Genomic DNA, 26,199 nt, shown 5'->3' on the forward strand with positions numbered 1-26,199 from the left:
TTTCCGCGTGTTTAGAGTTGGCTTGTGTGTTTATGGTAGTAGCATTGCATAATGATGTTTCCTTTTTTTCTGCATATCACATTAGAGGGCCAGTGACGACAGTCTGTATCATTCTTGGAGACTCTGACTTGCTTTATCATGGTTCAGATGGTGTCCACCAGGTTTCTCCTTGTAATGAATAAGCGATCTGTGCAGGGAGACTTCGATACTTTTACTCCATTGATGTTTCTTGCCTGAATCAGTTATTAGTTGGGTGGTTGAAAAGTGATTTTCCTAACTCAATTATCCCGTCTACATTTAGTAGTTGACATTTTACTACAGTGCCTTCCATCTTTTAAAAATCAGTAGCCTAGTCACATAAGGAACATCACAGCATGTAAGATGCAGCACCAGCCATTTCATATGTAAGGATTGCCTTACTCAGTCTGCAAGCCAAACCTCGAAAGTAAGTATTAAGCTCCCACAGCCTGAAAGTGAATGGCATGGCAATGTGTATCGACTGGTGACCTGGAGCATTAAGCTTAGATCCTGTACATCTTACAACACATTTGTTACGTTAGTTTAAAACGTTTTACAGTCTTACTCAAAAATGACTGAAAGGAGAACTTCAGTAACATTATAACTTAAAATGGGAGTTAACTATTCCTGCCTAGAGGTTGTGCTAGATTGATAGTTGATAGCAGATCTCCCCATGATCTGTCACAGATGGGAAGGGATGCACTAGCAGATGAGGGTGTCTTTCAGTATTGTTCTTATAACCCCAAATATGCTTTTGTTTCTTTTATAGCTAATTAAACTACCATTGAGAGTTTTTTTAAAACTTTTCTTGTATTGTTATACATTGATGCTCTCAGCAAAATGCATTCTTTGTTTATTATTCTTATTAGGAGTCTGCGATGATAACAGAAAACCCAGCTCAATCTGGCTTAAACAGAAGTAATAGTAAAAGCAAACACATGTGTATCATGTACTGTGTGCCAGCCACTGTTGCAGGCACTCATTTTCCATTCACAGTAACTCATTTAATCCTCCTTACACCATCTTGTTATTAGTTGTATTTCATAGGTGGAGATACTGACAGTGGTTAAATAGCTTGCCAAGGCCACACAGTCAGTAAATTTTGGAGCATTTACTGGTTTAAAAAACTTGAAATATCTGGGAATTAGGGCTGACCCCAGTGGCAACTTGATCCAGGGCCTACAGTAAAATCAGTGCCCCGTCTTTTAGCTTGCCTTCTCTGTTGTCTTTTTTTTTTTTTTTTTTTTTGAGATGAAACACTGACTGTGTTGCCCAGGCTAGAGTGCAGGGGCGATCTCAGCTCACTGCAGCCTCTGCCTCCTGAGTTCAAATGATTCTCCTGCCTTAGGCTTCTGAGTAGCTGGATTGCAGGCGTGCATTACCACGCCTGGCTAATTTTTATATTTTTAGTAGACACAGGGTTTCACCATGTTGGCCAGGCTGGTCTCGAACTCCTGGCCTCAAGTGATCCACCCACCTTGGCCTCCCAAAGTGCTGGGATTATAGGTGTGAGCTGCCATGCCTGGCCTGTTTTCTTTATTCTCAAGCTTCACCCCTACCCTGCCTGCTGTAAGCTCAGACTCACACCCTTTTTTGTGTATGTGTGCCCAGCAGAAAGAGCAGGCTTCTCATCCTAATAGGTCAGCTTTGCTATGGAACTGTTCCTGACCTGACCACTGTGGTGACAAGACTTGGGTGGCTAGGGTACAAGCACCTGGAACCACAAGGACTAAGAATTGGAGAGGATGATTCTCCAAGGAAATATGGAATGAGTAGGATGCTGAACCACCCCAAAAAAGTCCTGTCTAGCTACCTTTGTACAAAGTAGTGCTTTGTTTCTTTCTCTTTTTTTAATTTTTTTAAATTATTATTATTTTTTTGAGATGGAGTCTCGCCCTGTCGCCCAGGCTGGAATGCAGTGGTGCAATCTCGGCTCACTGCAACCTCTGCCTCCCAGATTCAAGCGATTCTCCTGCCCCAGTGTCCCAAGTAGCTGGGATTACAGGCGCGCACCACTATGCCCAGCTAATTTTTGTATTTTTAGTAGAGACGGGGTTTCACTATGTTGGTCAGGCTGGTCTTGAACTCTTGACCTCGTGATCCTCCCACCTCGGCCTCCCAAAGTGCTGGGATTACAGGCGTGAGCCACTGCGCCCGGCCGATTTTGTTGTCTTTCTCTAGGAGTTTTTTCTTTGCAGACTGCCTCCGAAAGTACCCTTTCATGATGGCCCCTCCATCTGAGTGATGGCTTTAGGTGTTGTTGGACGGTTAGATTTCTTTTTTAGATCTTAGGACTCCCAGAACTTTACTAACTGTTCCATATAGAGAACAACCATGGATTCTGTACAAGGATAAGAGGTTTTTTTCCCTAAACTTTTTATTGAGGCATAAAATGCATACAGAAAAATGTACAACTTGATGAATTTTCACAAAGATCATATCCCTGTAACCATAGCCACCCACAGAAATGGAAGATTACTGGCAACCCAGAAGCCCCCCTCGTGTCCCACACAGCTTCAGAGTTCCTCACGTGCTCAGAGGGGAGGCCAGCAGAGTGGCCTCTGCTTCCGACCCTTTCCTCTTGCTTGGATCCTGGCATCTGTTCTCGGGTGTTCTCCCTCTGGCCCTAAGAGTTCACTCCAAGCTCTGCTGCTTTCTTTGCCTCTTTAAAGGGCCACCTTTTTCTCAGCCTCTTGTCCCGGACCTAGGTCAGCACATTTACCCAGGAAGGAAGCAGCTGCAGATGTCAGTGCCCTGTGCCTACACCTACCTTTCCCTTGGCACTCACTGTCTTCTCAAGGCCTGGCATCTCAGCAGGGCTCTGATACCCTGGAGCAGGTGATGTAGATTTGGTTTGGCTTTGTGTCGTTACTGGCTTTTCTAGTTAATCTAGGCAAGAGAGTTGTGCTGCCACGAATTACTTTTTAAAAGAGAGTATTTATTTTTTAATGGCATAGTTTGGTTTTGATATCTATTTTGTCTTATCCTCAGTCTTTCCCTGACCCACTGTATTTAAAATAGAAGCCTCCCATTCTCAGTCCTCTTACCTGCTTTATTTTTCTTCATGACATTTTTTATTACCTGAAATTATATGATTACTTGTGATTTAATTATGTCTCCCCTACTGGCATATGTAATTCATGAAGTGGGGGACCTTTTTTTTTTTTTTTTTGGAGAGGGACTCTTGCTGTGTTGCCTAGGCTGGAGTGTAGTGGCGTGATCTCGGCTCACTGCAACCTCCACCTCCCGGGTTCAAGCGATTCTCCTGCCTCAGCCACCCGAGTAGCTGGCATTACAGGTGCCCACCACCACACTTGGCTAATTTTTGTATTTTTAGTAGAGATGGGGTTTCACCATGTTGGCCAGGCTGGTCTCGAACTCCTGACCTCAAGTGATCCGCCTGCCTTGGCCTCCCAAAGTGCTGGGATTACAGAAGTGAGCCACCATGCCCAGCCAAAGTTGGGGACCTTTTCTGCTATGTTTTCTGTTGGATTCGAAGCCCTTAAAACAGTTCCTGGAATATACAAGAGGCTCAGATACGTATTAGACAAATGGATAGCCACATGCTTCTTTCTCAGGCCTGTGACTGTGTGTAGGAGGGAAGCATGCTAGGAGTGGGTGTAGACCCCATAATCACACACTGGGACCTGCCCTGCAGAGAAGTTACTGTTGCTTGTTTTAAATCCCCTAATCAAATTGTACCTTTTAGCTCAGAGTCCATCCTTCTAGAAATGTAACTGGATTATTACATTATCTGTATTTGCCCACGGGTTGTATAATAATAATCCCAGTCCTGAGTGCTAGGCGAGACTCATCCCTTCTCCATTCAACAAACCTCATTTGCTCCTTCAGCCTATTTGTAACATACTCCTGTAGTGTGTCCTGTTCAGCATTATGCTTCTTGAAAAGCTAGCATCTGTGGTGTTTCCTGTTACAGTTTATTAGAATCTTTAACAATAGGAACTATAAAAGTCTAACCATAAAGCGCTCCTCGTGTGTGTCACTGCATACGCTGTATTTCAACAAACATTTATTCAACAGATTTTAATTAAATAACCTTCTACATCACAAGCATTGTTATTTGCATTTAAACAACACTTCCAATTTTTATTCTCTTATTTCAAATCAGCATTCAGAGCTCCAGGAAGAAGGTCAGGAGTATCTTTCTAGAACCTTCCGTATCCCTGAAAACTTCCTAAGAATTATTCCATGCTATTACTTGAGCCCAGGAGTTTGAAACTAGCCTGGGCAACATGGAGAAACCCTGTCTCTACAAATAATACAAAAATTAGCCAGGCATGGTGGTGTGTGCTTGTAATCTCAGCTGCTCGGGAGTCTGAGGTGGGAGGATCAGCTGAGCCCAGGGAGGTCGAGGCTGCAGTGAGCCATGATTGTGTCACTGCACTCCAGCCTAGGCAACAGAGTGAGACTCCATCTCAAAAAAAAAAAAAAAAAAAAGAAGAAGAAGAAGGTGTTCATGCTACTGATGGAAGAATCTATACATGCCAGTATTCACTTTGACTCCCATAATGACAAAAAGCAGTCTGGGTAGTAGGTATAAAATAGCATATACATCACTGGATAATTCATGAAGAATTAAGCAGGAGATATCAGAAGGGTTATAGGGTGAAAAAACTTGTACCACTGACCCAGACCAAAATTTCCTTTAATAGCACCTTGACTTTTATCCCAAGTGACTTTCAGACTCCCAGTCTCCTGTTCTCTCTTTCCCTTGTGAGATTTCCCCCACTTACTGTAAGTCAGTATCACATTGTTAAGAACATAGGCCTTGGAGTCTGAAGACCTGGGTTCTAACCCCACCTTCTTTACTTTCCAACTTAGACCACTGACTTGGACAAGTTAACATCTCTGTGCCTGACTCTCCATTTCTTTATTATTATTATTATTATTTTAGAGGTAGGGTCTTACTTTCGCCCAGGCTGGAGTGCAATGTCTCTCAGAGCTCACTGAGCCTCGAACTCTTGGGCTCAAGGGTCCTCCTGTCTCAGCCTTCCAAGTAGCTGGCACTATAGCTGTCTTTTCATTTATAAATTGTACAAATTATGTGCATATCTAATATCGTTACTGAGGATTAAAGGAGATTCATTTATTGACCATATAGGTGCCGGGCATCATTTTATGTACTGATAATATAGTTAGAAGAGTACTAGACACATGGGAAGTGCTCAGTAAATATTGACGACTATTGCTATTATTATTGCTATTCATACTATTCATACAAACATTTCCTTCAAATAGTTATTTTCCTACTAACTACTCCTCTTCTAGCAGGTAGGCTAATGCATTTGTTAGAGGCAAAGATAAGCTGCTGATACAGTATTTCCAACATTTACCCTAACAATCTCAATTTGAAATACTTAGCCCTGCCATATATCCTAATTATGCGTTTAGCAAACATGGTCACTATAATATTTCTGGATGTAATTATTACCTTTGACACAATTGGGTCCCTTGAAAAGGGACTGACAAATTCCAGTGGCAATTACTGTTATTTTTTGTGATGTGATGACCAGGTTAAAAAAATAATAAATTTAAGGAAACTGAAGTAAAAATCTTTTGATGGTACATATAGATAGAATGAACCTGGATTTCTTCACTGTAAAAGTTATAATGGGAGGGGTAGGGGTGGTTCTCTTGAGTTTAAAAGAGAGTTGTTTAGTACAAAAGAAATACTCTTATTTGTGAGCAGAGTGTTGTTGCCTAAGAAACTACCCCAAAACTTAGTAGCATTAAAACAACAACAACACTATCATATGACAGAATCTGTAAGTAAGGAATTTGGGCAGGGCTCAATTGGATGATTCACCCAAAGTCACTCATTGGTACTCAGCTGACAGATAGGCTGAGTTGGAAGGCCCAAGATAGCTTTACTGACATGTCTGTCATCTTGGCAGGTGTGCTGGAGGGCCGGACTCAGCTGGGATTGTTGACCAGAGCCTCTTCTTGTGGGTCAGGAGGTAGCTAGGCTTATGTGGTTGGCTGGGTCCCTCAAAGCGAGTAGCCCAAGAGAATCAGGTAGAAGCTTAAGGCCTTTTACCGGCCAGCCTTGAAAGTCACATAGAATCACTTCCATTGCACTCTGTTGAGCTGACTGGAGCCCACACAGGTTCAAGGGGAAGAAGCATCACTCTCTTGATGGTAGAACCACCACTCTGTGAAGGTGTTCGGTTTTGAAATTTTAGACCATCAGGGACAAAGAAGCAGCTACGATTTTTCCAAAGAAAAAAACAAGCCTTACCCAAAGAATTAGGATTTTTTATTAGTAGTATACTTTAAGTTCTAGAGTACATGTGCACAATGTGCAGGTTCGTTACATTGGTATACATGTGCCATGTTGATTTGCTGCACCCATCAACTTGTCATTTACATTAGGTATTTCTCCTAACGCTATCCCTCCCCCAGCTCCCCACCTCCCAACAGGCCCCGGTGTGTGATGTTCCCCTCCCTGTGTCCATGTGTTCTCATTATTCAGCTCCCACTTATGAGTGAGAACATGAAGTGTTTGGTTTTCTGTCCTTGTGATATTTTGCTGAGAATGATGGTTTCCAGCTTCATCCGTGTCCCTGCAAAGGACATGAACTCATCCTTTTTTATGGCTGCATAGTATTTCATGGTGTATATGTGCCACATTTTCTTTATCCAGTCTATTATTGGTGGACATTTGGGTTGGTTCCAAGTCTTTGCTATTGTGAATAGTGCCGCAGTAAACATACGTGTGTGCATGTGTCTTTATAGCAGCATGATTTATAATCCTTTGGGTATCTACCCAGTAAGGGGAATGCTGGGTCAAATGGTATTTCTAGTTGTAGATCCTTGAGGGATCACCACACTGTCTTCCACAATGGCTGAACTAGTTTACAGTCCCACCAACAGTGTAAAAGCATTCCTATTTCTCCACATCTTCTCCAGCACCTGTTGTTTTCTGACTTTTTAATGATCACCATTCTAACTGGTGTGAGATGGTATCTCATTGTGGTTTTGATTTGCATTTCTCTGGTGGCCAGTGATGATGAGCGTTTTTTCATATGTCTGTTGGCTGCATAAATATCTTCTTTTGAGAAGTGTCTATTCATATCCTTTGCCCGCTTTTTGATGGGGTTGTTTTTTTCTTGTAAATTTGTTTCAGTTCTTTGTAGATTCTGGATATTAGCCCTTTGTCAGATGGATAGATTGCAAAAATTTTCTCCCATTCTGTAGGATTAGGATTTCTAACTTACGGTGTTGCATTTGAGAGTATATGGAGTAATACCTTTCAGATTCTGAGAAAAATTATCTCCATTCTAAAAGATCTTACCCAAACTAGTAAGTATGAGGATAACAAAGATAGCTTTTTTTTTTTTTTTTTTTTTTGAGACAGGGTCTTACTCTGTCACCCAGACTGGAGCACAGTGGCATGATCTCTGCTCACTGCAGCCTCCGCCTCCCAGGCTCAAGTAATTCTCCCACCTCAGCCTCCCAAGTAGCTGGGACTACAGGTGGGCACCACCATGCCTGGCTAATTTTTGTATTTTTTGTGGAGACAGAGTTTCGCCATGTTGGCCAGGCTGTTCTCAAACTCCTGGGCTCAAGTGATCTGCCCACCTCTACCTCCCAAATTGCTAGGATTATAGATGTGAGCCACCATGCCCAGCCTAAAGATAGCTTTTGACAGATGAGGCTTCTAAGGTTACTGGGAGTATTCTAGGTCTAACTGTTACCTGATATGTTATTATTCTTAAAACTATACATTTACGTTGTATATACTCTGCTATGTGGGATAAATTCCACATTTAAAATAAATCTGGTAAGATAATATGCCAACTGTTGACAGTAGTTACCTCTGAGGATTGATGTTGGGGTGGAACTGACTTGTACTTTCAAAGCAGCTTTTTTTTTTGAGACAAAGTCCATTTCAAAATTGTTATAAAGGTTGCTTGAAGCTAATACATGTTTTTGGTAGTTTATGAATTGATACATTTAAAATAAATAAAGCTGGCCAGGTGAGGTGGCTCACGCCTGTAATCCTAGCACTCTGGGAGGCCGAGGCGGGCGGATCACTTGAGGCCAGGAGTTCAAGACCAGCCCATCCAACATGGCAAAACCACATCTCCACTAAGAATACAGAAATTAGCCAGGTGTGGTGGCGCATGCCTGCAATCCCAGCTACTCAGGCTGAGGCACAAGAATCTCTTGAACCCAGGAGGCAGAGGTTGCAATGAGCCAAGATCACGCCACTGCACTCCAGCCTGGGTTACAGAGCAAGACTCTGTCTCAGAAATAAAATAAATAAAGCTAAGGATTCTTCCTCTCAAGCTTCTAGGAATGACGTTGATTAATAAGATTAGTTTTAGCTCTTATATGAAAATTGATTAAATTTTTTCCCATCACCATCAGGTTTAGATTTTGCATCAGCACTTACGTTAGGCAGAAGAAAATATATAAAATTTTACACGTAAGGAATGTGAAAATAATTTCAGAGTGACAGTTGGTGCTAACGATGGGTACACAAATTCCTGTACTTCCCAAGACACCATTAACACTTTCTGTGTGTGTAAAATGTTCTCATGGAATACAGAAGTTTTAAATATAAATATCCCATGTTTTAAAACTGACATTTCTGCTTTTATGTGCAAATGTGAATGCATCAATACAGAGAAAACTAAGGATGGTCCCTGAGTGACAACTGCCAGTTTAGGAATCACCTTGAAGGAAGAAGAAAGGAATAGTGTGTATAAAGGAATAGTGTGTGCAAAGACACAGAAATAGGAGGGGCTTGATGCTGTAAGGTCAGAAAAGAGTATGCTGAGGAGGGGGTAGTCGAAGGTCAGAGTGGGGCAGGCCTGCAGGAAACAGGCCCTGAAGAGACTGATGTGCTGTGCAAGGGCATTTCTAGTTATGTCCTAGAGACTAAAGACCTGTAGATCGAGTTAGCCAGCAGGACTTAATGGCATGGCAGTGGGCAGACGGGCTTGGGCCACTGAAGGCAGGGAGGTCAGTGAGGAGGTCATCACTGTGGGCTGAAGACCTAGTAGGAAAAACAGGAATACAGTTAACCTGAAATTATGCTCGTTTGATTGGAGCGGCTCATTTTTTAGGGGCAAATAGGGGTTCTTTTGAGCAATATATCAGTGGATTTATTACTGAATGCTGTCCTCAGAATCTGACTGTATCTCATTCACAAGCAACCCAAAGTTTGGCCTAAATTGGCTTAAGGGGGAAAAAAGGCTCAAATAGCTGAAAGTCCAGAAGTTGGGCTGGCCCCTGCTAGGTTTGATTCAGAGCTTCCCAGTGTCATTCAGGCTTCTGCTCTGCCTCTCTGCCTACCTCTTTTTGTCAGCTTGGTTTTGCAGCCAGCTCCTTGTAGGGTAAAGGGCGGTGACAATGAGCATGCTTCTGGGATCATATTCTCACACACTGTCCAGAGGTCATGTTCCCTGCATTCCCAGCAAGAACCATGAAATGTGCATTTCTGATTGGCCACGTGCCTCTCTCTGAGCCAATCTTTGTGGCCAAAGGGATGATGGGGGTAGTGTTAATCCCATGCAGACACATTGTGGTTTTGGTCATTTAGGCACCGTTAGTCAGGGGCGTATGCTCAGCAGCGAGCCTCCAGTGACTGCTGATGTATTTCCAAGTGGCATATGCTTTTTCTCCCCCAGTTCCCAGTCTCCCTTTTGATAAAGACAGCATGGGAAAGTCAATCAGAACTCTAGCCTTACATGACCTCCCTGTAGTGTCTAGAAAAGTACCTGATAATAGACTCTCGTGCTGGGGAGTTCCTTAGTTGTATCCGCTTTTGGTACTTGATAATTATGTTCTTTCTTTAAGATTAGGACTTTCTGAGTAACTATTTGACAAATGTCTAATATTTTATGTTTATGTATAAGCAGACTTTTTTTTTTTTTTTTTTTTTTTGAGACACTCCTAACCTCGTGATCCACCCACCTCTGCCTCCCAAAGTGCTGGGATTACAGGCATGAGCCATTGCTCCCAGCCATAAGTAGACTTTTAATAGTACAGGATAGGAGACTAAAAGGATAACAATAAGTGAAATAGAAATATCTTGGTTCTTTTTATACTCATTTTTTTAAACTGTGATTAACAATTCAATGCTGTTAAATTTTGGTTAAGTTATGATACATTAACGTAGTACATTAAGCCAGAAAAAAATAGCATGAGGGACCTCTCAAATATAAGTATAAAGAACAGAATGCGGCCGGGCGTGGTGGCTCACGCTTGTAATCCCAGGACTTTGGGAGGCCGAGGCGGGCAGATCACGAGGTCAGGAGATCGAGACCACGGTAGACAGAGAATGATGAACGGGTGGGTGACCGAGATTGCCATTGCACCAGCCTGAGGCAGAGAAGGCTGAATCGAAAAAGAATGCAAACAAGTGTGTGTAATATACTATTGTTTATGTAGCTTTTGCTACAGATTTGATGTTTCTTAATTCAACCTAAATAATGTGATAAAGTCACTCTAACATTGTTTGAATCATAAATAATGTCAGGCTGCTTCATACATTTTTTATTCTGTCAGAAGTTAAAACAAGAAGTGAAATCTCCATCCCCACCCAGATTTATCGTGGGTAACTTGTCCAGGCTCAAACTGCTCTTCCAGCAGCATTTTTCATACTTGATACACAGTGCAAAGGAAATTTCTTTATCTCAAAGTCTATTTGCCTACTTAAGTTAGCAAGGAGCTTTCATTAACTTTCATTCCTTAATATTAATCTACAATATACTGACATGCTAGAAGGCAAATATCAAGATACGAATTTAACAGGATTCTATAAATGTCTTCTAACCAAATATGTTCAGTTAAACTCATGCTTGTGGATTAATACCAGCATTTGGCAATTTCTATTTGTGTGAAGACATTTTCAAAGATGAAATACATGAACTTTTTTTGTAAATCAGCATTAACAGGGCAGTTAGGTAAGGAAAAGACATCCAGATTGAAAAGGAAGAAGTAAGACTCTAGTCACATATAACATGATCTTGTATAGAATATAGAGAAAATCCTAAGGAATGAAATTAAGAAAAAACTCCATTTGCAATAGTATAAAAAACAATATAATGCTTAAAAATTTTGACAAAAGTGCAAGACTTGTGCACCAAAAACTATAAAGCATCTTTGAAATAAATCAAAGAAGACCTAAATAAATAGAAAACATCCCATGTTTGTGATCAGAAAACAATACTATTAAGATGGCAACACACCCCAAGTTGTTTTATAGAATCAGTACAATCCCTCTTGGAATGCCAGCTCCCTTCATCGCAGAAATAGGCAAGCCGATCCTAAAACTCTTATGGAAATGCAAGGGGCCTTTTCGTGACTGAGCGTGTGTGGTAGGTGGAACATAGTAGTGTCCAAGTTAGCCCTGGTCATTTAATCTGGTGCAATTTCATTGCAGGAGAATGACATCTTCCTGGGCTGGGAAAAAGGAGCTTATAAGAAATGGGGAAAGAGTAAGAAAAAATGTTCAGATCTAACTCTAGAAGAAATGAAAAAACAGGCTGCTGTCCAGTGTCTTCGATCTGCTTCTGATGAAGTAAGTTTACATTTTATTTCTAACCCTTAAGAGAATAAAAGAAGGGGTGTTTTAAGTTTACAAATATGACAGCTTGACCTCCAAAAACTGGGAAAACAAACTACTTATTTATTTTACCAAGTAACATGAACATTACCACTTTTCCTTTATGGTATTTTCCCATATTTTCTGAAGTTTTATAAGCTTTTCTTTTATATGTGCTACTCTAATTAAGAGTATACACAAAATTTTGTATCCTTTTTCCAGCTTGACTATTTCATCCTGTTATTACATTGTCTTTATTCTTTTTAGTGGCTAAGTTGCATTTCATCAAATAATATTTCAACAGCAGTATAATATTATAATATAATCTTTATTACTGGGTGTTTACCTTGCTCTTGATTTTTTTTTTTTTTTTTTTAAGACAGTGTCTCACTCTGTCGCCCAGGCTGGAGTGCAGTGGTGTGATCTCAACTCACTGCAGCCTCTGCCTCCCAGGTTTAAGTGATTCTTGTGCCTCAGCCTCCTGAGTAGCCAGAACTATAGGCACGTGCCACCACGCCTGGCAGATTTTTTTGCATTTTTTAGTAGAGATGGGGTTTCACCATGTTGGCCAGGCTGGTCTTGAACTCCTGATCTCAGGTGATCTGCCCACTGTGGCTTCCCAAAGTGCTGAGATTATAGGCATGAGCCATCGCGCCCGGCCCCCTCTTGATTCTTCTGTTACGCTGTCTAGAATATTTTATGTGGGGTTTTTCTGTGGTCTGTATTATTACATTTGGATACATTCCTAGAAGGGAATAGCAGTTCAAACACTTCAAAAGTGCCATATTGGCATATGATTTATATATTTTTTTGTTTTTAGAAAATATTACAATATTATTTAATTCTTTTAGCATTTCATATAAAATATTTCTCATGTCTTTCAGTTTCCTGAAATAACAAAATAATTAAAAAATATCTTTTGCAGTTAATATTATGAATTCTTATTTTATTATTCACTCTAAGATGTTATCTGTGAGATCATAACTACTGAAAGAATTATTTTGCTTTGACCATGCTATTTGAGAAGGTATGGTTTAAGTACCTTTACAAGGCCCAATTGAGTGGATTCTGACCTCCAGAAACTTCCTTCCTGAACTAATTGTTGAATGGTCTAGTGTTGCAATTGTTGGCTTTGTTATCTTTGACAATCTGCAGAAGTTTATTCTGTCTGGCTGCCACTGATGTAAATGGTTTTTAAGGCTTGTTTAGTGTTTCCCACCTTTCTGTTCTCATCCAACTCCTAATTATCTCTGAGGCCAGGAACAGTGGCACAACACCTGTAATCCCAGCACTTCGGGAGGCCGAGGTGGGCGGATCACCTGAGTTCAGGAGTTCGAGACCAGCCTGGTCCAACATAGTGAAACCCCATCTCTACTAAAAATACAAAAATTAGCTGGGCGTGGTGGTGCATGCCTGAAATCCCAGCTACTCGGGAGGCTGAGGCAGGAGAATCACTTGAACCTGGGAGGCAGAGGTTGCAGTGAGCCAGGATGGTGCCACTGTACTTCAACCTGGGCGACAGAGGGAGACTCCATCTCAAGAAAATAAAAAAAGAATTGTCTCTGAAAGCCTGACTCCCCTGGCCATATACTCATGATACATTGTGTATACCTCAAATAACATGGCCCACACATCCTAAGTTGTAATTATTCATTTGACTGTGCTCACTGGGCGCAAGGACCATGAGTTACCCATCTTTTCGACAGAGGGAGACTCCTTCTCAAAAAAATTAAAAAAAAGAATTGTCTCTGAAAGCCTGACTCCTCTGGCTTATATTCATGATACATCGTGTATACCTCAAATAACATGGCCCTCACATCCAAAATTGCAATTATTCATTTGACTATGTTCACTAGGCGCAAGGACTGTGAGTTACCCATCTTTTTTTTTTTTTTGTGGCAGAGTCTTGCTCTGTAGCCCAGTCTGAAGTGCAGTGGCACCATCTCGGCTCGCTGCAAGCTCCGCCTCCCGGGTTCATGCCATTCTCCTGCCTCAGCCTCCCGAGTAGCTGGGACTACAGGCGCCCACCAGCATGCCCAGCTAATTTTTTGTATTTTTTAGTAGAGATGGGGTATCACCGTGTTAGCCAGGATGGTCTCGATCTCCTGACCTCATGATCCGCCTGCCTCGGCCTCCCAAAGTGCTGGGATTGCAGGCGTGAGCCACCGCACCCAAGTTACCCATCATTTTTATCTCCTACTGCCTAGTGCAGTGAGTGCTTATCACATGAAAGGTACTGATTTTTTTTAAATGAATCTAACATTCATTTTTTAAAAAGCCTACCCTTTCATCCAATTATTTTTTCTCTTCCCAGCTGTTTTCTTCTCCCCCACCTCTGATTTTTTAACTTCTTAATTTCTTTTTTTCTTTTCTTTTTTTTTTGAGACAACAGAGTCTTACTCTATTGCCCAGGCTGGAATGCAGTGACGCAAACCTGGCTCACTGCAACCTCCACCTCCTGGGTTCAAGCGATTCTCCTGCCTCAGCCTCCCAAGTAGCTGGGATTACAGGCACCCGCCACCACACCCAGCTAATTTTGGTATTTTTAGTAGAGATGGGGTTTCACTGTGTTGGCCAGGCTGGTCTCAAACTCCTGACCTCAGGTGATCCACCTGCTTCCGCCTCCTAAAGTGCTGGGGTTACAGGTGTGAGCCACCACGCCTGGCCAACTTCTTAATTTCTTGAAGTTGCTGCTTCATACAGCATTGGATAGGAGTTTGGAAGTTACCACTTATACATACAGCTATTCTTAGGCACCATTTCATTACAACAATTAGGAACATAATTAACCTGGTTTAAGGAAGAATAGAAATATATGTAAAGGATACAGGGATATCTCACTGAAGCCAAGTGCTAGAAGTATAACAGCCTCACAAGAGACCTGAACTGGGAATTATGTGATAGACAAAGTCACTTTCAGTAACAACCAACCTACAATCTCTCATTTCCTTCTGTACCTGAGTCAGGGTCGTTCCCCCTCTGTCCAAACTCTGGCTTTCTCTGCTTTAGCACATAGTGAAGAATGGCCATTCCAGCTTCCAGCCCAGCATGACCATGGAACTCTACTGTCCAACACCATTCATCTAGAGAGAGAATCTGATTGGCTGGGCTTGAGCCAGGTGATTGAGCCTGGGCTTAATCAGGCTTGAGCCAGCCTGATTTGATAAGCCCTGGTGAGGGGGCAGGGCTGCCTGGAGGTTCATCACTTCAGCAGGGGCTGTGAGTGACGTGCCCAGAGAAAACTCGGCAGAGAAAACTTTGTGGTTAAAATGGTGGGTTTTTGGGGGTTTTGTTTTAATTTTAAAAAATACAGGGACAGGTTCTCCCTATGTTGCCCAGGCTGGTCTTGAACTCCTGGGCTCAAGACATCCTCCCGCCTCAGCCTGCCAAACTGCAGGGTACAGGCCTGAGCCATCATGCCCAGCCAAAATGGTGTTTTCTTTATGACACTGAAGGGGAGTAAATTGATAATTTGTAGATTGATAAGTAATGGAGAGCTCTTAAAGGAATTCAGAATGCAGATTTTTTTTTTTTTTTTAACAAGTGAGAAGTTAATTCAGGTCAATTATTTGAGCAAAATCCAAAGAAGCTGCTGAGTTATAGTCGGAAAGAAAATATGGGTAGTGCAGGTTCAAACTGGGAAAGGATCTTATTTCTTCTTTGGACCAAAGTTGCTGAGAAATGAGCCTAGCCTTTGACTCACGGTTAAGCTGGGGAAATGACAGGGGCAGCTGAAATCAACTGTGAAAAGATGAAGAGTATAAAAACCTTCTATGAGTAATGCAAGACCCTTCTCCTGTAGCTTGTAGAATTTGCGTGTAATTCATACTAGCCGAGTATGTTGTGTGATGTAAAGAACTTAGTATGAGGTAGAAACAGTGCAAGGGAATGGTTGTGGCTTATAAAGATCTTTGATTCTTTAGGTTATTGCTTTGGGAAAATGCTTTCCTTTGCCTGGCTGTCATAGGCAGGATTTTTATTTTCAACCCCAATAAAGCATATTTGTACTTTCTTGCTCTTTCCTTCTCATTTTATTAAAAAAAAAAAAAAAAGATTGTTGGATTGCTTTTTCCTAACAACGATTTTTAAAAATCTTACCAAATTAAAATTAGCCGAGGAAGTGAATGTGCCAGGCATAACCAGATGCTCAGTAATTACTTATGGAACGAATGAGGAGAGTCTTCAAGTCCCAGTCCCTGCTCCAGAGCTGTTGTTTGTGCATCAATCTATAGATCCCTTAAACCAGGTGTCCTTGACCCCCGGGCCATGAACAGGTACCCGTACATGGCCTGTTAGGAGCTGGGCTGCACAGCAGGAGGTGACCAGCGAGCAAGCTTTACCGCCTGAGCTCCGCCTCTTGTCAGATCCGCGGTGGCATTAGATTCTCATAGGAGCACGAATCCTATTGTGGACTGAGCATGTGAGGGATCTCAGGTGAACGCTCCTTATGGGAATCGAATGCCTGAGGTGGAAGTTTCATCCCGAACCCCGTACCTACCTGCTGGGTCTGTGGAACAATTGTCTTCCACGAAACCAGTCCCTGGTGCCAAAAACACTGGGGACCACTGCCTTAAACCAGCTCACTGGCCTCTTGGGGAGCCAATGAAAAGAACCCTCTTTCACTATTGCCTGCTGCAATAGAAAGAATCAATGTGTGGTAGTTTATAAATGATAGACCATCTGTGTGTCCCCTGGGTTTCTTTTTATAATCTGTCTATTGGCTTCAATGGAAAGAAAGGAGCAAAGAGGACCTACATCGAAAATTATAATGCAAAATTTTATGTTTTGTCATGAATGTTTGCAAATAAGTATGCTCATTTCCTGAGGATGATCGTGTTTGTGGTACTCTGTGCTATGCTTTCCCATCCAGTCCAAATGCCCTCTTAAAAGCGCTTCTCAGTACAGCTCTTTATAGACAGTCACTACCAATTGGTCACAATCAAAAACCACTAACAATTCAAGTTTAAAATCTAGTAGATTAAAATGCTAATGGCAATTAAAAGACAATAATATAGGTTATATTATTATATTAGATATAAGTGTAGGTAGGAAGTAGTGGTGATGTTATGCATTACATGTGAGATGAATTATTTTCTCATTATGTGTGTGACTATTATGTGTGTATGTGACTATTATAGTTACAATGTGAACTGTTTCTATAAAAGCATCCATAGTTATCAGACTGTTCACTGGTGTCATGGTTTAAGGAGAATGGCTTACTTCTCTGGCTCTACTTACATACTTGTGATACTACACCGTGCCTCCACTTTATCCTTGTAACAAGTTGTACCCCGCATTGTGGCACTTCTCTTGGCCTGCCCAGCTCATTATTTTATGAGAGACATTGCCAAAACAGAAGGGCAATTCAGTTATGTCAGAATTTAATTTTATACATTGATTAAAATTTGGCTGTCCCCATGCGGAGCAGTTGGTGAATATTTCTCCAGGGAATCATGACCTTTGATGGGCTTTATTGGTTGTTAGATCCCAGCTGAAAACCGCCTTGGCTAATTCCCTTTCATTTACGTATGCAAATAACATGCAAGTCTCTGGGTGTTCGTTTTCGATAAAATGTTTTGCATATGCTTTGATTGCAGTTAGTAATGGGGTCTGTAAAGAGGAATGGTACTGTGAATCAGTCATAGGCAATTCAGCCCTCCTCCAGATGCATATTTTTTAGGTGATTATTATCCTAAGCTGTCTGTTTCATTCCTGTTATCAGTGGACCTGGCATATACCTGGTATTTGTTAAATATATGCAAACCACTCTTCATTTCCCCCTTTAAAAAAAAACTACTTATATTTGTTTTATTTTTATTGAGCCACTTAAAACTGAATCAAAGCTAGTACTTTATCTCCCACTTTGAGGGTGGTTAGAAGATTAGAAACTTAATGAGGCCCTGTTTGAGGAGTAAATAAAGTTAAAATGCAATAACTCTTTCATAATACCATTCTTTTGGAGTGTTAGTTTTGAAGGTAACAGCACTGCAGCTTACCCTGGGGAGCTGACCAGTCCTATTGTTATTTAAAGAGCCTTAGAGAGGCCGGGCTAGGTGGCTCATGCTTGTAATCCCAGCACTTTGGGAGGCCGAGGCGGGCCGATCACGAGGTCAGGAGATCAAGACCACGGTGAAACCCCGTCTCTACTAAAAATACAAAAAATTAGCCGGGCGTGGTGGCGGGCGCCTGTAGTCCCAGCTACTCGGAGAGGCTGAGGCAGGAGAATGGCGTGAACCCGGGAGGCGGAGCTTGCAGTGAGCCGAGATTGCACCACTGCAGTCCAGCTTGGGCGACAGAGCGAGACTCCGTCTCAAAAAAAAAAAAAAAGAGCCTTAGAGGACTTACACCCTAAGTAGAGTCTTAACATTCACTTGCTTATATTCTCACATTGAGCTAAGTCTACCAGTAAAATTCTTTTTGCCAGTAAAAGTACAGAGTACATCTTAGTATTTTGTATATGCATTATTTATATGCTGTACAGGGTTATATGTACAAAAAACCATGTAAAGTATGTCACGGCAGTGTTTACCTTCAAGGCTAATTTTGACCATATACAATTGGCCCTTCATACCCATGAGTTCTACGTCTGTGGAGGTAACCAACAGTGGGTCAAAAATATTTGGAAAAAAATGGGTGATTGTGTCTGTGCTGAACATGTATAGACTTTTTTCCTGGCATTCCCTAAAAAAATACAGTATAACAACTACACCCATAGCATTTACATTGTATTAGGTATTACATGTCATTTAGAAATAATTTAAAACATACAGGAGGATGTGTGTAGGTTATATGCAAATATTATGCCATTTTATGTAAGGAACTTGAACATCCACAGATTTTGGTATCCTCAGGGAGTCCTGGAACCGACCCAAATAGACTGTATACTGTGTCTTGACACATGGACTGTTGAACCCAACCTTTTCTGGGTAATACTAAGAGCGTCAGTACAATGATAACATTTATTGAGAGCTTAAAATGTGTGAGGTGCCTGTCTGAATGCATTATGTACATTGCAAGAAGTGATGCTGTGCTCTCTCTACAGACCAGAACCCCTTGAGACGAAGCCAGTGATTACTAAAGCTGAGAGTGCTCACAATTGTTGTGTGATCACAGCCAGTCCTGCCTGAGGAAGCCTAAGTCCTATGTCTTTGGGTATATAGATGGCTGTGGAGCTGGAGCATTTGAGGAAACACGGGCCATACTAGGGACTTGGGCTTTTCCCCTGAGCAGCTGTGAAGTGTTAGGGTTTGGAGAGGAGTAGTGCAACCTGACTTACTTGCCAATCAGATGCTGATCAGACCATACTGGTTGCTGCACTGAAACTAACTAATAAACAGGGTGAGACAAGGAAGACAGCCAAGGGTTTTGATCTGAGCAACTACAAGAATGTAATTCCTGGCCCGGCACAGTGGCTCATGCCTGTATTCCCAGCACTTTGGGAGGCAGGCAGGTCACTTGAGTTCGAGATCAGCCTGGCCAATATGGCAAAACCTGTCTCTACTAAAAATACAAAAATTAACTGGACGAGGTGGCTACCATAATCCCAGCTACCTGGGAGGCTGAGACAGGAGAATCACTTGAACCCAGGAGGCGGAGGTTGCCGTGAGCTGAGATCGTGTCACTGCACTGCAGCCTGGGCAACAGAGCAAGGCTCCATCTCAAACAAACAAAAAATTAGCCGGGTGTGGTGGTGCATGCCTGTAGTAGTCCCAGCTACTTAGGAGGCTGAGGTGGGAGAATTGCCTGAACTAAGCGGTGGAGCCAAGATCATGCCACTGCACTCCAGCCCAGGTGACAGAGCAAGACTCGGTCTCCAAAAAACTAATTTCTATTTACTAAGGAAAAGGAACCCAGGGAAGGAACATCTTTGTGGTATGAATAAGGATTAACATATGAGATGCCTCCTAGGAGACAGCTAAGTGGAGATTTTTGAACAGGCAGCTGAATAAACGGAATATGCATGTCTAGGGTTGGTGGGGTAGAGTGGTTTATGAGGACCAGGCATGAAATAGACGATTTTCTTTTTTTTTTTTATCTAGCCCAGATCTTCTGATCTCTTTTTAGAAAAGGTAGAAAATTGGGAGTTTTTAACAGGAAGTTTTCTGATCTTTCAAATGTTGAAAAGTGAGAATATGAGAGCAGACACAGAAGTGGAAGGGGCTGCTATAAAAATTTGAGAGTGAGGCGCTATAAAATAGACATGCGTGGGGTTAGGGGCTGGGGTATGAAAACAGACTGAGAGTTTGAGGAGCAGAAAGAGCCAAATGATGGCCCAGTGAATCCCTGTGTGTCCACTGAAGTTGAAGAAGCCAGGTGTTGGGGGCACAGCTGGAGACCCATGTACGCTTTCCTCATGACTTCCCTCATCATCCCTCTCAGGTCACCACCATACCCCGCTTGGTGTTTGTCTTTCCCATGCTTATTTTCGTATGTTTACTAAATACTGTTTGAAGGTGTACACAAATACACACAGCATGATTTTGCATGTTCTTAAACTTTCTATAAATTATATACCATACTCTATATATAATTTTTGTAACTTCTTTTAGTTAAAAATTTTAAAATTTTATCTATATTGATAACATGATCTTATAATGTCTTCATTCTTCATTCCTACATAGTTGTCCATTGTGAACTATATAACACTGTTTATTCTCCTGGTAATGGGCCTTTCAGTTGCTTCTCATTTTGGGCTGTTATAAAGAATTTAGAAAGGAACATTCTTTTTTTTTTTTTTTTTTTTTTTTTCCCCCCCCAGAGTCTCCCCTCAGCCCAGGCGGGAGTGGCGGGGTTGAGTTTCAGCTCACTGCAGCCTCTGCCTCCTGGGTTCAAGCGATTCTCTGCCTCAGCCTCCCAAGTAGCTGGGACTACAGGCACACACCACCACGCCCAGCTAATTTTTGTATTCTTAGTAGAGACAGGGTTTCACCATGTTGGCCAGGATGGTCTCGATCTCTTGACCTCGTGATCCGTCCACCTTGGCCTTCCAAAGTGCTGAGATTACAGGCGTAAGCCACCGTGCTCGGCCGAAAGGAACATTCTTATACCCTTATCCCTGTGCGTATGTACAGTACTTTTTCTTGCATGTATACTTAGGCATCAGATTCCTTGACTGAAGTCAGTGTTTTTTTTTCACTGTCACAGCCTTATAGACTGGAGTATTTGATGAAAGCTATGGACCTAACCAGAATGTTATACTTAAACTTTTCTTATATGAATTACTTTGTTACATGCCCATTAGTGGCCTCCTTAAGAGTTCGTGCTTCCTAGATTAAAAATAACTGGTCTAAGTTCTGACTATTCTTCTTAATTGAACCATGAAGTGAAACAAATAGTATCCAGACATTCAACTCATAGCTTTCTGAGCGTCTGTAGCCAAATATCTTTCAGGAAGTTTACTTGTTAGATATCTAAAGGGAAAAGAAACTGCCATCTCTGTATGAAAGTAAGAAACAGGACTTTTTTGCATATAATAAAAAATAGGGTTTGTCTGGGTGCGATGGCTCATGCCTGTAATCCCAGCACTTTGGGAAGCTGAGGTGGGTGGGTCGCTTGAGCCTGGCAGTTTGAAACCAGTCTGAGATGGGGTTTTGCAGAAACCACGTCTCAGCCAAAAAAAAAAAAAAAAAAAAAAAGCCAGGTGTGGTGGCACACGCCTGAGTCCCAGCTGCTTGGGAGGCTGAGAAAGGTGGGAGCAACACGTGAGTCCTGGAGGTCAAGGATATGGTGAGCTGTGATCGTACCACTGCGCTCCAGCCTGGGTGACAGAGCAAGATCCTATCTCCAAAAAAAAAAAAAAAAAAAAAAAATGCGGGGAGCGGTTTGCCTAAATCAGTAAGGTGCTATAATGAACTGAGAAAATTGAAGGACTTAATTCAAGTTGAAGTATTTTCCTCTTTTTGTAAAATTATGAAATGGAGGCTCAGAAGTTAAATAACTTGTCCAGCTTCACACAGCACAGCAGGTCTCATGAGTCCAGATCTTGTTCCCTTTATGTTACATCACCCTGCTAAAGAGCAGGGTTACCTTTTCCTAAGCCTCAATTGATCACGTTATTTAATTATTTTAACAGTTTCATATCCTCTATTTTTTGTTGAAAATTTTAACCTTTTTTCTCAGCATTCTAAAGAGTACATAATCTGTGCTCTAGATCATGTTTGAAGATATTTATCCATTGGATACTTCTCTCCTACTCTGTATCATTTTCTAGAGAGCAAATGTGCATGAGAGCTGGAGGCAGGCCCGTTTTTGTAGACCATTCCGTGTTCAAGGATAAGAATCACAGCTCTCATACAGGGGCCTTGGCAGAAACAGCTTTTTATTTAGAGGAGTTTTTTCTCACTTTGTGTTGCTTCTCTGGTTATTGAAGGCATGAGTTTGTGAACCCTGGCACATATTCTCAGTCTTCTCACTTGGTGGTCTTTTGCTTATTTGCTTAACATTAATTTAGTTCTGAATTTTAAAAGGGTTTTTAAAACTTCTAGTCATTAAAATATGGAATTGATCCTTTGCTTTCCAGTAAAATGATTACTATGATCACCAGTAGTCCTTCTATCAGTATCTAGTTGGGTTTCCTGCCACTAATCTTCCAACTCTGCTTTAAAACTAAAGACTAAGATCTGAAAAACTGTAAAAGAGCTCCATTTGCAGGGTTGGGCTGAAAATAGGAGTGTTTGAAAGCCTGTGCTTCAGTTATTGCTGCATGACTAAGTACCCCAAAACTTAGTGGCTTGAAACAACTATTTACCCACAATTCTGTGAGTTAGCTAGGACTCAGCTGGGAGGTTCTTCTGCTGTTCTTGCTTGGGGTCTATGATGGCAGGTGGAGCTGAAACATCCAGGATTGCTTTCCTCATGTGACTGGTGCTTCAGCAAGCATGGCTGGGAGCTGTGACCGTTCCCCACGTGGCAGATGGAGAACACTCAGAAGGTAGCATTCCAGGAGGGCATCTGTCACACTCGGCAACATCTTATTATGAAACCCAGTCACTGTGGGAGGGGCCCAACCTAGGGGCAAGTGCTGGGAGGCACAATTCATTGGGGGTACCAGAGTAACAGCCTTTCCTCTGACAGTTACTTTCTAGAGAGATTGAGTAGACAGGTTCTGGACTTTGGGATACTAGGCACCCCTGAGGCAAAGCATGAGACACCATAATGAAAACTGGGGACTGACTGACTCCCCCTTCACTTTCTGGTGCCTGACAAATAGGTTTATCTTCCAAAGACAGAAGTGTGGAAGATTTCTTAATGAGGAAGAGGTTGCTGTAAAGAAGAAACATTTGAGGGACGAGATGATCCTTTAAAAATTATAAACACGATAATAGAAATGAAAAACTCAATAGACGGTTTGGAAGACAGCTCTGGAAATCTTCCAGAAAGTAGAACAAAAAGATGAAGAAATGGTAAACAGGAGACAAAAGAAATTAGGGGACCAGTACAGGAAATTCAGTAACCAGCTATTAGGAAATGTGTCCATAATACTAGCACCCTTTTCCAGATGTAGAAACTAAGGCTTTGATAGGTAAATGATTTATGTAGGGTCATGTTGTTAACCCTGGGGTGAAATTTAGAACCAGATCTCTTTGACTCCATTGAGCCATGTGCAAATGGAACAGGCAGTTAACACTGAGTATCATGTAGGTTAGTGATCACACTATGGCAGCACCTGTCCAGCATTTAGGGAATATCCAGTCTAAATGAACCCTCCATAAAAGAGAAACCTGTAAGATGATTAATACAGCACAGAAACCTTTGAGTATGGAGAGGAGAGATGAGGCAGAATAAGTCAAATTGCCTTTCTTTTACTTTACACTTAATAACTAAGGTCCAAGTTGAGAAGGATGGGAAGTATGGAGAAGATGGAGAAATACAGGAAATGTTGTAGGGATGGGAAGTGATAGGAATTTGTCAGGGAACAAATAAGACCCTCATGAAGTAATAGGACACCAGTTGCTGTGTTTGACTGAGGCTCAGTCTCCATCATCATTTAACTCTTCAACCCCACCCCACAGCCAGGAGCAGGGAGCGTAGCAGTAGCAAGAACCTAGTATTGGTCAGAGAGAGAAGGAGCAGGCCATGAAGTCCAGGGAGAATCCAGAGGGGTTTTGGTGGTATGCATTAGGTTAATTATCTTTTTACTCCTCCAACCTCAAAATCAAATCATAGCAAAAATTAAAGGCATTTTTGAAGTGATGAATCAAAAAACAAGATTGTAGAAAATTAAAGATGTACAAAATCTAGAAATGACACCAACATTTAAGTGACTAAAGTGACAGGGACTCTGGATGCCTCACATGTGTCATGTTAGTTTTTTTAGTGAATCTTGGGAGGGAAGTGGTGGCATTCTTGGGTATAGAAAGAGGAAGTGGCACACATGCCCTTTGCTGCCCAGTGAATGTAGCAGGGCAAGAATTCAGACCCAGGCCAGCATGACTCCAAGCCCCAATCCCAAATACATTCAACTGAGTCCTCTTCTCAGAGAAATTAGAGTGATTATCATGTAAATCTCAGGAGGACAGGGGTCCTCATAACCATTTGTTCACTGGGTGCGTGAATGAGCCAGTGAATGGTAAACTAGTGGCTGGCTGGCCATGCATTCTGAGGGTTGCTCGCTGAGCGTGTCCTGAAACTTGCCAGCGTCTGTATGTGGCTCGCCACTTTGCAGGTTTGGAGTACTATAATTTGAATTTTAGAGTGCTCTTAACGGTTTGCAGAGTGTTTTACATGTATTGGATACTGGAAGATGGGTGGATATTATCCATTTTACAGTTAGGAAAAGCAATTCATGAGTTCAGTGGTGGAATGGTAGCATTTTTTTCACCTATAGCTTGTGCTCCCTTAGAGTTGTTATTAAGATATAACTTAATCTTTCTTTGTTTTTTAAGATACTATAGGCTCTCAAAATATTATTGAATGGCCTTATGGATATGCTATGCTACTGAAATTTGATTATTTTTTCTAATGGTTTATATAATTGGGAAAGTGAATAAAAATTTCTCGTTAGAGCTGTAAATTAACACTTTGGAACACCTGCCAGGAGACAACAAAGGGTGATGACAGCTTCTGCTGTGCCTCTATACTTCCCAGCTTGCTGTGATGGTGACCCAGGGTTCTCATGGTTTTTTATTTTTTATTTTTTTGAGACCGAGTCTCACTCTGTTGCCCAGGCTGGAGTGCAATGATGCGATCTCGGCTCACTGCAACCTCCACTTCCTGGGTTCAAGCAGTTCTCCTGCCTCAGCCTCCCAAGTAGCTGGGATTATAGGTGCCTGCCACCATGCCCGGCTAATTTTTTTGTATTTTTAGTAGAAACGGGGTTTCACCATGTTCGCCGGGCTAGTCTTGAACTCCTGACCTCAAGTGATCCACCCACCTTGGCCTCCCAAAGTGCTGGGATTACAGGTGTGAGCCGCTGCGCCCAGCCGATTTTTAAAAAAATATATAAGATGCTACAGGTAGTCAAGAAAAGAACAGAAAAACCTGGTTGGTAGAGCTTGCTTTTACACAAAGAGTAAGGAGTAAGCTCATATTTTGCTGTTTAAACATGAGAGCAAAAAAATATAAATGTTTATATATGACAGCAAATATATATATATCACTCATATATAGTATACATATTTACTTATATATTAATAAATATATGTGTGTATATGTAATTAATTTCTAAGACAAAGCATGAAAAAATATGTAGTCACTAGGCTGTAATGACCATTCTGATTAAATGGGACCCCATTTTAGAGTATTGGAAGACGTTTAATAAGTGATCCCTAGAGGTTCAGTGTTCTGCATTGGGAGACTAGCCCTAGGTTTAAAAACCTAGTGACATAGGCTTGCTGTACAGAACAGTATGCAGTGTGTCAGCTGACACTGGTGTTGGTTTCACGATCCGAAGGAAATGGAATATAATTGCCGTCCTTGTCACACCTTGAGCATTATGGTAAGCAGGTGCTTTCTGGTGCAACTGTTTGTGGTTGAACAGTGTTTATGACTAATATCTGCCATGGTTTTTAAGAGTGTTTTTAAAGGAAAGGGCAACTCTTGTCTGGCCTATTTTTCTATCTTCCTATTAAAAGCTGTGGTATGACGTGGACAGAATGTAACTCTAGATGTTTACAATTAACTGTTTTCATTGTAATCTGTTTCTTGCTACTCAAACTGTGCAACTGTGGGATTTCTTATTTAGGATATCTATAATATTTGTGCTGAGTCATTTTCAGTTAAGTGAATGGGGTAAAGTTCTATTTTTAGCCCGTCAAGGCCTAGTGAGGGCACTGGCTTAGCAGAACTCTCCGTCACGCGCATCTGTTTGGGTTATGCCCACCAATAAAGACTTGATTCCAGTTTAAATAGGACTTTGGTCACTGAATAAATCTAAAGTTTCTGAGAAATATGCTGACTTTTTTTGTCCACTGTGAAAAAATTTTTTTTTCTTCCTGTGAGAAATTGAGACTCTTAAAAGTTAAAAGTCTACGTAATGAAAGATTATTTGCTTGTGCCTGTTTTCAACATTCATTTTTCTTTAAAGGTTGACTCTTATTTTTACCCTCCCAAATCCAGAGTCTTCTATGTACTCTCCTTAAATTTTAAACTCCCAAGCTTTGTAT

At 41.5% G+C, this 26,199-nt stretch overlaps 1 protein-coding gene across 7 annotated transcripts in view; it reads left to right on the forward strand.

Moving 5' to 3' along the window:
- Positions 1 to 26,199, forward strand: part of KIAA0232 (KIAA0232 ortholog) — a 98,944-nt gene that overhangs the window by 46,535 nt on the left and 26,210 nt on the right. For all 7 annotated transcript variants that reach the window (XM_032135254.2, XM_032135255.2, XM_058430054.1 and 4 more), the window contains one exon: positions 11,435 to 11,572. In XM_032135254.2, coding sequence (XP_031991145.1) covers positions 11,435 to 11,572 — 138 coding nt within the window. The remainder of the gene's footprint in view (positions 1 to 11,434; positions 11,573 to 26,199) is intronic.

This window comes from Hylobates moloch, unplaced genomic scaffold (genome assembly GCF_009828535.3).
Source record: "Hylobates moloch isolate HMO894 unplaced genomic scaffold, HMol_V3 SCAFFOLD_17, whole genome shotgun sequence".
NCBI classification, from domain to species: domain Eukaryota; kingdom Metazoa; phylum Chordata; class Mammalia; order Primates; family Hylobatidae; genus Hylobates; species Hylobates moloch.